The sequence below is a fragment of the Pelophylax lessonae genome, assembly GCF_965119305.1.
Source record: "Pelophylax lessonae genome assembly, chromosome: 4".
In the NCBI taxonomy this organism is placed as follows: Eukaryota; Metazoa; Chordata; class Amphibia; order Anura; family Ranidae; genus Pelophylax; species Pelophylax lessonae.
In genome coordinates, this window is record NC_138771.1 from 674270950 (window position 1) to 674286376 (window position 15427).

Below are 15427 nucleotides of genomic sequence, written 5' to 3' on the forward strand. Positions count from 1 at the left end.
TGGTTGTGTACGTGTGATATACATACACTTTTTTGGGATCATATTTTCTATTCCGCTATTTAATCAAAAACCTTTGGGGATCAGTTAAATTGGGGGATAGTCTGTGTTGGTACGTGTGAGAGAGATCCACCTTTCCAAGTTGTTGGGGTTCATCTCATACTTCTGAAGGTTTGAGGGTGCTGCCTGTTCCATACTCCCCCTACTCCTAGCCTTTTAGGGGTACAAACAATAGTAATTGGGGCCTAGTGTGGTTGTGTACGTGTGATATACATACACTTTTTTGGGATCATATTTTCTATTCCGCTATTTAATCAAAAACCTTTGGGGATCAGTTAAATTGGGGGATAGTCTGTGTTGGTACGTGTGAGAGAGATCCACCTTTCCAAGTTGTTGGGGTTCATCTCATACTTCTGAAGGTTTGAGGGTGCTGCCTGTTCCATACTCCCCCCTACTCCTAGCCTTTTAGGGGTACAAACAATAGTAATTGGGGCCTAGTGTGGTTGTGTACGTGTGATATACATACACTTTTTTGGGATCATATTTTCTATTCCGCTATTTAATCAAAAACCTTTGGGGATCAGTTAAATTGGGGGATAGTCTGTGTTGGTACGTGTGAGAGAGATCCACCTTTCCAAGTTGTTGGGGTTCATCTCATACTTCTGAAGGTTTGAGGGTGCTGCCTGTTCCATACTCCCCCTACTCCTAGCCTTTTAGGGGTACAAACAATAGTAATTGGGGCCTAGTGTGGTTGTGTACGTGTGATATACATACACTTTTTTGGGATCATATTTTCTATTCCGCTATTTAATCAAAAACCTTTGGGGATCAGTTAAATTGGGGGATAGTCTGTGTTGGTACGTGTGAGAGAGATCCACCTTTCCAAGTTGTTGGGGTTCATCTCATACTTCTGAAGGTTTGAGGGTGCTGCCTGTTCCATACTCCCCCTACTCCTAGCCTTTTAGGGGTACAAACAATAGTAATTGGGGCCTAGTGTGGTTGTGTACGTGTGATATACATACACTTTTTTGGGATCATATTTTCTATTCCGCTATTTAATCAAAAACCTTTGGGGATCAGTTAAATTGGGGGATAGTCTGTGTTGGTACGTGTGAGAGAGATCCACCTTTCCAAGTTGTTGGGGTTCATCTCATACTTCTGAAGGTTTGAGGGTGCTGCCTGTTCCATACTCCCCCTACTCCTAGCCTTTTAGGGGTACAAACAATAGTAATTGGGGCCTAGTGTGGTTGTGTACGTGTGATATACATACACTTTTTTGGGATCATATTTTCTATTCCGCTATTTAATCAAAAACCTTTGGGGATCAGTTAAATTGGGGGATAGTCTGTGTTGGTACGTGTGAGAGAGATCCACCTTTCCAAGTTGTTGGGGTTCATCTCATACTTCTGAAGGTTTGAGGGTGCTGCCTGTTCCATACTCCCCCTACTCCTAGCCTTTTAGGGGTACAAACAATAGTAATTGGGGCCTAGTGTGGTTGTGTACGTGTGATATACATACACTTTTTTGGGATCATATTTTCTATTCCGCTATTTAATCAAAAACCTTTGGGGATCAGTTAAATTGGGGGATAGTCTGTGTTGGTACGTGTGAGAGAGATCCACCTTTCCAAGTTGTTGGGGTTCATCTCATACTTCTGAAGGTTTGAGGGTGCTGCCTGTTCCATACTCCCCCTACTCCTAGCCTTTTAGGGGTACAAACAATAGTAATTGGGGCCTAGTGTGGTTGTGTACGTGTGATATACATACACTTTTTTGGGATCATATTTTCTATTCCGCTATTTAATCAAAAACCTTTGGGGATCAGTTAAATTGGGGGATAGTCTGTGTTGGTACGTGTGAGAGAGATCCACCTTTCCAAGTTGTTGGGGTTCATCTCATACTTCTGAAGGTTTGAGGGTGCTGCCTGTTCCATACTCCCCCTACTCCTCATCTAGCCTTTTAGGGGTACAAACAATAGTAATTGGGGCCTAGTGTGGTTGTGTACGTGCGAGATACATACACTTTTTTTGATCATATTTCCTATTCCGCTATTCAATAAAAACCTTTGAGGATCAATTGAATTGCGGGATAGTCTGTGTCGGTACGTGTGAGAGAGATCCACCTTTCCAAGTTGTTGGGGTTCATCTCATACTTCTGAAGGTTTGAGGGTGCTGCCTGTTCCATACTCCCCCTACTCCTCATCTAGCCTTTTAGGGGTACAAACAATAGTAATTGGGGCCTAGTGTGGTTGTGTACGTGTGATATACATACACTTTTTTTGGATCATATTTTCTATTCCGCTATTTAATCAAAAACCTTTGGGGATCAGTTAAATTGGGGGATAGTCTGTGTTGGTACGTGTGAGAGAGATCCACCTTTCCAAGTTGTTGGGGTTCATCTCATACTTCTGAAGGTTTGAGGGTGCTGCCTGTTCCATACTCCCCCTACTCCTCATCTAGCCTTTTAGGGGTACAAACAATAGTAATTGGGGCCCAGTGTGGTTGTGTACGTGTGATATACATACACTTTTTTGGGATCATATTTTCTATTCCGCTATTTAATCAAAAACCTTTGGGGATCAGTTAAATTGGGGGATAGTCTGTGTCGGTACGTGTGAGAGAGATCCACCTTTCCAAGTTGTTGGGGTTCATCTCATACTTCTGAAGGTTTGAGGGTGCTGCCTGTTCCATACCCCCCCTACTCCTCATCTAGCCTTTTAGGGGTACAAACAATAGTAATTGGGGCCTAGTGTGGTTGTGTACGTGCGAGATACATACACTTTTTTTGATCATATTTCCTATTCCGCTATTCAATAAAAACCTTTGAGGATCAATTGAATTGCGGGATAGTCTGTGTCGGTACGTGTGAGAGAGATCCACCTTTCCAAGTTGTTGGGGTTCATCTCATACTTCTGAAGGTTTGAGGGTGCTGCCTGTTCCATACTCCCCCTACTCCTCATCTAGCCTTTTAGGGGTACAAACAATAGTAATTGGGGCCCAGTGTGGTTGTGTACGTGTGATATACATACACTTTTTTGGGATCATATTTTCTATTCCGCTATTTAATCAAAAACCTTTGGGGATCAGTTAAATTGGGGGATAGTCTGTGTCGGTACGTGTGAGAGAGATCCACCTTTCCAAGTTGTTGGGGTTCATCTCATACTTCTGAAGGTTTGAGGGTGCTGCCTGTTCCATACCCCCCCTACTCCTCATCTAGCCTTTTAGGGGTACAAACAATAGTAATTGGGGCCTAGTGTGGTTGTGTACGTGCGAGATACATACACTTTTTTTGATCATATTTCCTATTCCGCTATTCAATAAAAACCTTTGAGGATCAATTGAATTGCGGGATAGTCTGTGTCGGTACGTGTGAGAGAGATCCACCTTTCCAAGTTGTTGGGGTTCATCTCATACTTCTGAAGGTTTGAGGGTGCTGCCTGTTCCATACTCCCCCTACTCCTCATCTAGCCTTTTAGGGGTACAAACAATAGTAATTGGGGCCCAGTGTGGTTGTGTACGTGTGATATACATACACTTTTTTTGGATCATATTTTCTATTCCGCTATTTAATTTAACTGGGCCTCCATGCGAGACCTGTGTGCCTTGTTGCGCTGTTTTGAGTACTCCACCAACATGGCCAGTGGCAATGACGCCGTTCTCAGCTTAACTATCCCACTTCTATGCCTCCTTGAAAAAACAATTCGGGCGATGATGGAAGAGGATGTGGCACAGGATGAGGAGGAGGAGGAGGATGAAGAGGTAACATTTCCAAGGCTTTCAGGGCAGTCATTCGCAAGGGGCTCCGAGGGTGGGTTCCTGCACACGCAAACGCCAGGGACGCAATTGTCCAGCAGGGGCACAGTTCTGGAGGATGAGGAGGATGAGGAGGAGGAGGAGCTGGAGGAGGAGATGGAACCATGTTCACAGCAGGGTGGCACTCAGGCCAGCTCATGGCCATCACTGGTGCGTGGCTGGGGGGATACAGAGGACACGGACGATACACCTCCCACAGAGGACAGCCTTTCGTTGCCTCTGGGCAGCCTGGCACACATGAGCGATTACATGCTGCAGTGTCTCCACAACGACCGCCGAGTTGCCCACATTCTAACTTGTGCTGATTACTGGGTGGCCACGCTGCTGGATCCCCGTTACAAGGACAACGTACCGTCCTTAATTCACTCACTGGAGCGCGATCGCAAGATGCGCGAGTACAAGCGCACGCTGGTAGACGCCATGCTGCTGGCATTCCCATCTGACAGCGGGGCCACAGTGGAAGCACAAGGCAGAGGAGGAGGAGGAGGAGGTCGCCAACGCAACCAGGGCACCGCCAGCACCTCAGAAGGCAGGGTTAGCATGGCCGAAATGTGGAAAAGCTTTGTCAGCACGCCACAACAAACAGCAGCACCAGCAGCTCAGATGGAACGTCTTAGCAGGAGGCAGCATTTTACCAACATGGTGGAGCAGTATGTGTGCACACGCCTACATGTAGTGAATGACGGGTCTGCCCCCTTCAACTTCTGGGTCTCCAAATTGGGCACATGGCTTGAGCTTGCCCTTTACGCCTTGGAGGTGCTGGCGTGCCCTGCAGCCAGTGTATTATCTGAACGGGTATTTAGCACGGCTGGGGGCGTTATAACAGACAAGCGCAGCCGCCTGTCCAGAGACAATGTGGACAAGCTCACGTTCATTAAAATGAACCAGGCATGGATCCCACGGGACTTTTCCGTACCTTATGCAGAATAGCAATGGATACCGACCTTACCCACCCATTGTTCCATTTTTGCTCTTTCTCACTCTTTTGGGGTGTACCCTCATTTAAAATTTTTGAAAAGAAGCAGTGTTGGCTACCTCGTCCTCCTCCTCAGGGCCAGATTAATGTAGGGGCTATTGGAGCTGCAGCTCCAGGCCCCTACCTTTTATATAGGCCCCGGGTTGGCCATATTCACTGTTACCGCTCTTCTGTCACTTGTAAACACAGAAGTCTGGCTTCTATGCTCGCTTCCCCAGGCAGCACCCTCAGAACCTCCCCACACAGCGTGAAGGCCGGACAAGGAGGGACAGTTGGCGATGCATGGATGTGTTTATGGGCTTCAGAGACAGCATCCCATGTTGAATTAGGCATGCATGGCTGCACCCTTCCTCCTCTGGGTGCATGGCAAGGCACGGCCCTTAAGGCCCTTCAAAATCCTCAGCACCAAGCCCATGATGCTGTTAATCCGGCCCTGGTCCTCCTCCACCGCCGCTTCCACCTACACCGCCCATAGGTGTGCGCAGCCTATTGCATTAAGGTGTGCACCCCAAAGTTGAAATACACATGCATGTGTTTGCCAGCAGGGAGAGTAATGTATCGGGGCCATGTACCTGTAGGCAAGGAGAAATAGAGCAGAGCAGGTCCCAGGGAGATCTTTCCCATCTCCTCACTGGCAATGCTATGTGCCCTAGGTGATTAGGGTGTGCCCAGGCACACCCAGCACACCCTGTGCGCACGCCTATGTCACCGCCACATCCACCACCACCTCAACCTCCCTCCTACTCCATATGGGCCTCGTCCTTCAGAGATGAAGAAGAACATTGTTTTATTTTTCTGTTTTTTTTTTGTTGTTTTAAGTTATTTCCCTATCCACATTTGTTTGCAGAGCACTTGCCATGCTCTTAATTACGTTTTGCTGCCATTTGCAGCACTCTAGCCCTTTCCTTTGGTGTTTTAGAGCCATTTTAGTGCCTTAAAGTTCGGGTCCCCATTGACTTCAATGGGGTTCGGTGTCCGGGAAAAGTTCGGTAAAAGTCCGGGACACGGACCCGGACTTTTTTTTAAAGTTCGGCCGAACCCGTCGAACACGGACATCTAGGTGTTCGCTCAACCCTACTCCTAATGTTCGCCAACTCCACTTTCTACGTAAGCTATGCTCCAAAATTATGAAATTGAAAGTAGGCAAATTGATAATATGTGGTGACTTCAATTTGGTAGCCAATCATGCCCTAGACTCCTCAGCTAGAACCAATTCCAAATTGCCCTCTCTTGCCACGCTTTTACACTCTGAGGGGCTCCATGACATCTGGAGGTATTAACACGCGGAAGAGAGGGGTTACTCTTTCTTCTCGGTGAGTCATAACACTTATACGAGAATCAACATGTTCCTAGTAGATTCTGTCACATTACCGCTCCTTGTCGATACCTCCATCTCCACCATCACATGGTCAGACCATGCTGCTGTCCATATGACCTTATATTGTCACATCCTCCTTTATCTGGAGGTGGAACAACTCCCTGCTTTCTGACCCCGACTCCCTGAAACACTTGCGGAAATGTTTGCAAGATTTCTTCCACTTTAACTCTACCCCAGATACTTCCCCTTCCACCCTGTGGAATACACATAAAGCATTCATCAGAGGTATTTTGATCCAATTAGGCTCCCGTCTTAAGAAACAGCGAAATAGTGCACTTCAACGCCTTACTGAAGAAATGCACTCCCTCGATGAGCAAAACAAAACCTCCCCTGCCCAGGTGCACGCTTCTAGGCTTACATCTCTTCGTGCAGACCTATGCAGACTGTTAGCCGAACAGCATGATAAAATGTTGGCGCGCCTTCGCTTGAACTACTACTCCTCCCATAATAAGGCTGGCAAATTCCTGGCTTCTCGCCTTAAAGCTAGAAGACTTAAGACCAGAATAGACTCTATTATACACCCGCACACTAACAAAACACACATACACCCCCAAAAAATAGCGGATGCTTTTGCGGATTATTATAGTGCCCTTTACAATCTGAACCAAGACAATTCCACCCCCCAATTCACTGATACTGACATACAGACCTTCCTTCAGCACCTTCGTCTCTCATCCCTGTCGGTTGAATCGCTATCATATATCAATGGTCCAATCACCCCTTCGGAATTATCTAAAACTCTTAAATCTATGCCCTCTAATAAGTCCCCAGGGCCAGACGGCCTGACTAATGAATATTACGCTGGCATGCAAGAAATACTCTCCCCTCATATGCTAACCCTTTTTTCTCAAGCCTTCGATACAGGCTCCCTGCCCAACGAGATGTTACAGGCCAATATCACCACCCTACCTAAACCTGGGAAACCACCTACCACTCCGGCCAATTTTAGACCCATTTCATTATTGAATACTGACATTAAAATTTATGCCAAAATCATAGCGAATCGCCTGGCCACAGTCCTACCGACCCTGGTCGGGGCAGATCAGATGGGTTTTGTCCAGGGTCGTCAGGCCCCTGACGCAACTAGATGCGTAGTAAACTTGATGCACTAAGCGGAGCACACTTGAACGCCTTCTCTGCTCCTGTCTATTGAAGCAGAGAAGGCATTCGACCGCGTACATTGGGGGTACATGCGAGCCGTTTTGACAAAGTTTGGCTTCTCTGGCCCCATCTTGTCTGCCATCCTTACCCTTTACTCCAACCCCTCTGCTAGGTTGCTGTCGGCTGTCACACTCTCTAAAACCTTTTCCATTTCTAATGGAACGCGCCAGGGCTGCCTGCTCTCCCCTTTAATATTCAATCTCCTGATTGAACCTCTTGCCGCGAAATTAAGTCCTTTGATCTCAGGATTTAAATTCCCCAACTCACACCATGTCATTACACTTTTTGCCGACAATGTTATTCTGAGTCTCACTAATCCTACAGTCTCCCTACCGGCCACCCACAACATTCTTCAATCCTTCAGCAAAATCTCATACTACAAGGTCAACTTCAGCAAATCGGTCATACTCAACATGGGGGTCCATCCGACTGCCCTCTCACACCTACAGAATATCTTGCCTTATACTTGGTCCACTCAACCCTTACACTACTTAGGTATAGACCTGACGTTCCCCACTTCCAACATGGTTGACGCAAACATATCCCCTCTTATAAAATCTATCACCTCGGATATAGCCAAGTTCAAAAAAGTTGAACTGTCTTGGATGGGTAGAATCGCCGCATTCAAAATTGTTTGCTTACCCAAAATCTTATACATCTTTCGCACCCTGCCCATACCTTTTCCCAAGAAATGCATTCTCCCCCTTACTAAACTGCTGCGCATGTTTGTCTGGCAAAAGAAAAGGGCTAGATGCGCTCACACTCATATGATTAAACACAAATCGGTGGGGGGCCTAGGGCTACCAGATCTCATCGACTACTACAATGCATCTCGCCTAGCTCCATTGCATCACTGGTTTGTGGACCACCCTACCATACCCTGGATCTCTATAGAGTCCACAATCACCAAAACTACTGACCTATCCACCCTGCTGTTGGCAGACATGTGGAAACCCCTGAACCTGCAATCTCTGCCCTTGCCCACGCAAGCAACATTGTCATCATGGAGACTCCTTCTTGCACATCTTCCCACAAACCCCCTGTCCAAGCCCATTCCACTTCCGATTACCACACTATCTACGTTGCTTCCATGCACCAATCTGTCCAGGTTTCAAGCGGCCGGTATCAACACAATTGACCAACTCTTCCAGGCCAAATCCATCAAACCATTCGAGAATTTAAGGCTTGAATTCAATCTACCAGCACAAACAATTTACACTTACAATAGTCTAGCAAGTTTCCTGTGCAAACACCCTCCACCTGTCATTTGTCTCCCCTTGCAAGTGTGGCAATTCCTCACGTCCCCCTCCCCCCCAATGAAAGGCATATCCTTATTCTATAACATCTTTGGCCACAAATTAGCGTTCTCTAAGTCACCACATATAATAGCGTGGGAGAGGGAGCTTCAATCATCTTTCTCCGAAGCACAGTGAAAACTTGCCTTTCGCAGCTACTATAAATCCACCCAATGTGTTAATCATTGGAAGCAAACACAGAAAATTCTCACACGGTGGTACTTGACGCCGTATCGCCTATCAAAAATGTATGATTCCCAGAGCCCTCTTTGCTGGCGTAACTGTGACCAAATAGGTTCATTACTACACACTTTTTGGTCCTGTAAAGGACTGTCTAGCTTTTGGAGAAAGATATTTGAGGTTCTGTCCACCACTACTGGCATTCTCACACCACCTGATCCTGCTTTGGCCCTCCTTTCGTTGGGCCTGGAGTCAATCCCGCCCTATCTAAGGACAGTCACTGTACATATATTAATAGCGGCCAAGACAGTCATAACACGAAACTGGAAACAAACCGCTGCACCTTCCCATATGGAAGAGATCCGTCTGATAAACTTACAGTGTTCTTTAGAAAAGGCACATGCTTACTCTACATCCCGTGGTCTTAAATTCCACAAGGACTGGCAAGCTTGGTTACAAAGCCCATACTTCTCTTCTACACCTGGCTGATATTACTAAGGCAGCTATAGCTATAGTTATGGTTATGTATATTCCTGATTGACTTCTGACACTGTTTTAAGCGTTTACTCACTTGTACATGTGGTGCTCTACATGCATTGTTAGCATATGTGAATGTTCTCGTTTTTCCTTTTTGCTTGGTACGGCTATTTCATGTTGAACCACAATTCTGTTTATTTTTCTTATGTTTTGTAAATTGCAATAAAAATGTATTGCAAGTAAATACATAAGGGGGATATGATCACCATGTATAAATACATAAGGGGGGGATATGATCTCCATGTATAAATACATAAGGGGGGATATGATCACCATGTATAAATACATAAGGGGGATATGATCACCATGTATAAATACATAAGGGGGGATATGATCACCATGTATAAATACATAAGGGGGATATGATCTCCATGTATAAATACATAAGGGGGGATATGATCTCCATGTATAAATACATAAGGGGGGATATGATCACCATGTATAAATACATAAGGGGGATATGATCTCCATGTATAAATACATAAGGGGGGGTATGATCTCCATGTATAAATACATAAGGGGGGATATGATCTCCATGTATAAATACATAAGGGGGATATGATCTCCATATATAAATACATAAGGGGGATATGATCTCCATGTATAAATACATAAGGGGGGATATGATCACTATATATAAATACATAAGGGGGATATGATCACCATGTATAAATACATAAGGGGGGATATGATCTCCATGTATAAATACATAAGGGGGATATGATCTCCATATATAAATACATAAGGGGGATATGATCTCCATGTATAAATACATAAGGGGGGGATATGATCTCCATGTATAAATACATAAGGGGGATATGATCTCCATGTATAAATACATAAGGGGGGATATGATCTACATGTATAAATACATAAGGGGGATATGATCACCATGTATAAATACATAAGGGGGATATGATCTCCATGTATAAATACATAAGGGGGGGATATGATCTACATGTATAAATACATAAGGGGGATATGATCACCATGTATAAATACATAAGGGGGGATATGATCTCCATGTATAAATACATAAGGGGGATATGATCTCCATGTATAAATACAAAAGGGGGGATATGATCACCATATATAAATACATAAGGGGGATATGATCCCATGTATAAATACATAAGGGGGATATGATCCCATGTATAAATACATAAGGGGGATATGATCTACATGTATAAATACATAAGGGGGATATGATCACCATGTATAAATACATAAGGGTATATGATCTCCATGTATAAATACATAAGGGGGAATATGATCTCCATGTATAAATACATAAGGGGGGATATGATCACCATGTATAAATACATAAGGAGGATATGATCTCCATGTATAAATACATAAGGGGGGATATGATCACCATGTATAAATACATAAGGGGGATATGATCTCCATGTATAAATACACAAGGGGGATATGATCTCCATGTATAAATACATAAGGGGGATATGATCTCCATGTATAAATACATAAGGGGGGGATATGATCTCCATGTATAAATACATAAGGGGGGATATGATCTCCATGTATAAATACATAAGGGGGGATATGATCACCATGTATAAATACATAAGGGGGATATGATCTCCATGTATAAATACACAAGGGGGATATGATCTCCATGTATAAATACATAAGGGGGGGATATGATCTCCATGTATAAATACATAAGGGGGGGATATGATCACCATGTATAAATACATAAGGGGGATATGATCTCTATGTATAAATACATAAGGGAGATATGATCACCATGTATAAATACATAAGGGGGGATATGATCTCCATGTATAAATACATAAGGGGGGATATGATCTCCATGTATAAATACATAAGGGAGATATGATCACTATGTATAAATACATAAGGGGGGATATGATCTCCATGTATAAATACATAAGGGGGGATATGATCTCCATGTATAAATACATAAGGGGGGATATGATCACCATGTATAAATACATAAGGGGGATATGATCACCATGTATAAATACATAAGGGGGGGATATGATCACCATGTATAAATACATAAGGGGGATATGATCACCATGTGGGGATGTCACCTGTCACTGCAACTCCCCCCCCCCTTCCCTTTCACCTTCCTTCCCTTCTCCTCCCTACATATCCCCCCCCCTTTTTTTTTTCCTTCCCTCTTTCTTTTGCTCGCTATCTCTAGCTTTCTCTATTTTCTCCTTTAATCTCAGTTCTACATAAAATAGTTAAAGAAGTGGGCGACTCCACACCTCTTTAAGAGTGGATTACATCCTAGAAAATGTATGGAGATGTTATATATCCATATTTGAATGACAAGGTGAATGTTTTAGTTTAGTTTGTGTAATTCCAGTAATGTCTTACTGACTCAACATGTTTTTATATTATGTTAGTGGATGTGTTGCTGTCGATGCACGATTGTTGTACTGGTTTAGATTTGCCTTTTCCCTGAATTAAATAAAATGTTTGAAAAAAAAAAAGAATACACTTAAAGCGGTAGTATCCCCTGAGTAAAAAAAAACAAAAAAAACCCTGCAAGACAATGGCATAATGTGCTAGTATGCATAGCATACTAGCACATTATGAAATACTTATCTTAGAACAAAGCCCCCACATGGTCAGCGGACACCGCTAAGCGAGCTGTCGTGTTCCCTCTGCGTCTCTTCCAGGTTCGGCGGCTCCAGCGCTGTGAGTGGCCGGTCCCGCGATGACGTCACTCCCGTGCATGTGCGCGGAGTTCACTTTCCGGCAAGGATATCTGAAGGTCTGCCGAAACTTCAGAGTGCATGTGCCGCTGGTGTCAGTGGCTGCATGCAGGGTGAATATCTCTTAAACCGTGCATGTTTAGGAGATAATGATTTTACCTACAGGTAATCCTTATTATAGGCTTTATTCTAGGCTTACCTGTAGGTAAAAGTTATAAAGCGGAGTATAATACCACTTTAAGATATCTTCAAAGTGCTCAATATTGCAACATGATGAGTGCGACAACCCAAAATTTAGCATACTATGCACATGCATAAAAACCTACTTTGTGGTCGGCCACTTATGATTGGTGATGTGCAGTGACACCTCCCTTACAGGATAGATATAAAGATAGCTTTTCAGTGCTAGAGGTGAGATGCTATTATTAATAAATGAGCCGAGTATCCCAGCTATTGTGACACATACAAATAAACCAGATCTGACAACAAGTCACCAAGAGGGTATTATCCTCAGACTGGGAGATCTGTCCTCCAGGGGGCAGGAGAGTGATAGTGAGTATGATGACATGGCAGGTGGCTTTCATTTCATATAATTATTGTAATATATTCCAAATCCACATAACAGAGTAGATAATTTCCTCTACATCACTTCCCCCTTATGCTCCTCCCACTCTCTCATTTAGGCTCCTCCAACGCCCTCCCCTTTAGGCTCCACCCACTCCCTCCCATTAGGCTCATCCCACTCTCTCCCCTTTAGGCTCCTCCCACTAGAAAAGCAACCCCTACCCCGGACATTTATCCAGCATTCTTCTAGTGTTTTCAGAGCTTCATAAACACAATGAAGACACATGATAAATGTCATAGAAGTGTTACTGAGCATTGCTTCCTTCTTTATAATCATCAGACGTGTGAGCGAGCCCTAAGGGTTTCTATTATACCCTAGACCTTCTACTTCTCTATCATTTCAGTCTCCCTATTCTCATTGAGGGCGGGGTCACATATGTCCGGCTGTGGGTTGCAGTCCGGGGTCCGGTGCATTTCTGTTCACTGGTTCAGGTGAATTTTTCCCTGAATTCGCACATCAAAACGCACAGTAGTGAAGAAGGCTGAAATGCGTTTACATTTTCTGACTTATATTGTGTCTTATGGAGAACAATACATTTTGAAGATTTTAAAGAGCAAGCAAGGAGTTGCGGACTTCTCTTTTCTAAAACACACCGCGGCCGCCCCGGACCTGTGTGGAGCGGCTCCATTGAGAGTCGTCACATTCACATGTCATGCAAAGTGAATGCGGCATAAAACGTATCCAATTCACATATATGTGATCCCAGTCTGAGTGTTTGATAGAAGCTGTCCAGTGATAGGAGATTTTATATAATCCAGAACAGGGACATCATCAGCAAACCACGGTCCTATTACTGACCCGCCATCAGAGCAAGCCTATTACTACTGGGTGGAAATCATGTGTTATTACTACAACTACCTGTAAGATGGGATTTATCATCAGGACCCCCCCACATAGACTTCAATGGGACTCGCTGTAATGTTCAGGGTTTGCAGATTTCAGACCGGATATCCTGACCCTGCAGGGAATTGAACCCGGGCAGAGTCACTCATCCCTACTAGTCACTACACATCTGATGGTCTCAGTTATATATACAAGAAACATTTGTCTGCTAGATGGAGAGATCTGATCCTTGTTTTATTGGGTGAGAAATGGGATCACTCAGTCTCTATGGGACAAATAATCTTCATTGTGTTTTTATATCATCCAACCAACAATCCACCCCGACATAGACATAAATTCTGATCTCTGATAGTCAGTGGAGGGGGGAGGGGATGAAAGCCAATAACAGCGAATGACCTGAAGGACTATGATGGGAACTCCCAGTGTAACCGGCCAATCAGAAGTCTGTGTTTGTATAACTTCCATCTATATAACATGTCTGGACCCCTCACACAGAAGATTTATATCAGAATACTGCAGAATATTATATCATTTATAGTATAATTCTCACATCATCTCCTGCAGAGTACAGCCAGGATGTCTGAGCCCCTCACATAGAAGTTTTATTCCAGAGTCTTGCAGATTATTATGTGATAAATGCAGTATGGTGAGGGATCGGTTAGTGATAAGAATGGATCGGAGATCATCCCAGCCGGAGGAAGTCACACTACAGAAATCCAACCTGCAGAGAGAAATCCAGACACATGATAACATCACTAGAGCAGAATATCAGGATATACAGAATGTTATACAGAGGAAAGATGGGACATACTAAAACATTTAATGTGAAAATGGCTTAATGTAGCTTAATGTGTAATAAAGTGCCTAAACCATAATCAATTGCCCTGAAACTTTGCACAGACTAAGTTTTTAACTTTCCTAATATATCCTAGAAGTTTCATGTAGTTTGGTCTTCCAGGAGGCAAACAAGGGACATTAAGCTTGTTTTTTGGGGAGCTTAATGTGGCTTAACGTACAAAAAAAAGCTTAGATGTTAACCAATTTCCCCCAAACTTCACACAATAGAAGACTCTATTGATGCTAAGATAGTCTGAAATTTTTAGCTCATTTGGTAAATCACACCAAAAGTTATTCACATTAAGCTATTTTTTTACAATACTAAAACGTTTAATGTCCACGGCTTAATATAAAAAGAGCTTAATGTACCAAAATGTGCCTTAACCTCAACCAATTGTCTTGAAACTTTGCACAGCCCAAGTTCTTTACTTCCATAAGCTATCCTGGAGGTTTCATCAATTTTGGTCTCCCACACGGAAAACTGGGGACATTAAGCTCTTTTTTTGGGGAGCTTAATGTGGCTTAACGTACAAAAAAGAGCTTAGATGTGAACCAATTTCCCCCAAACTTGGCACAATAGAAGAGTTTATCAATTCCAACATATTCTGAAAATTTCAGATCATTTGGTAAATCACACCAAAAGTTATTCACATTAAGCTGTTTTTAGCAATCATAAAAACACGTGGCTTAATGTGAAAAGAGCTTAACGTACCAAAATGTGCCTAAACCTCAACCAATTGTCTTGAAACTTTGCACAGCCCAAATTTTGCACTTCCCTAAGCTATCCTGGAGGTTTCATCAATTTTGGTCTCCCACACGGAAACTGGGGACATTAAGCTCTTTTTTTGGGGAGCTTAATGTGGCTTAATGTACAAAAAAGAGCTTAGATGTGAACCAATTTCCCCCAAACTTGGGACAATAGAAGAGCCTATCAATTCCAACATATTCTGAAAATTTCAGATCATTTGGTAAATCACACCAAAAGTTATTCACATTAAGCTCTTTTTGTACAATACTAAAACATTTAATGTCCTTAGCTTAATGTGAAAAGAGCTTAATGTACCAAAATGTGCCTA

General features: G+C 43.5%; 1 protein-coding gene across 2 annotated transcripts in view; it reads right to left on the reverse strand.

Moving 5' to 3' along the window:
- Positions 1–15427, reverse strand: part of LOC309553400 (NACHT, LRR and PYD domains-containing protein 3-like) — a 1231344-nt gene that overhangs the window by 1094817 nt on the left and 121100 nt on the right. For both annotated transcript variants that reach the window (XM_082254578.1, XM_082254577.1), the window contains one exon: positions 14065–14235. In XM_082254578.1, coding sequence (XP_082110704.1) covers positions 14065–14235 — 171 coding nt within the window. The remainder of the gene's footprint in view (positions 1–14064; positions 14236–15427) is intronic.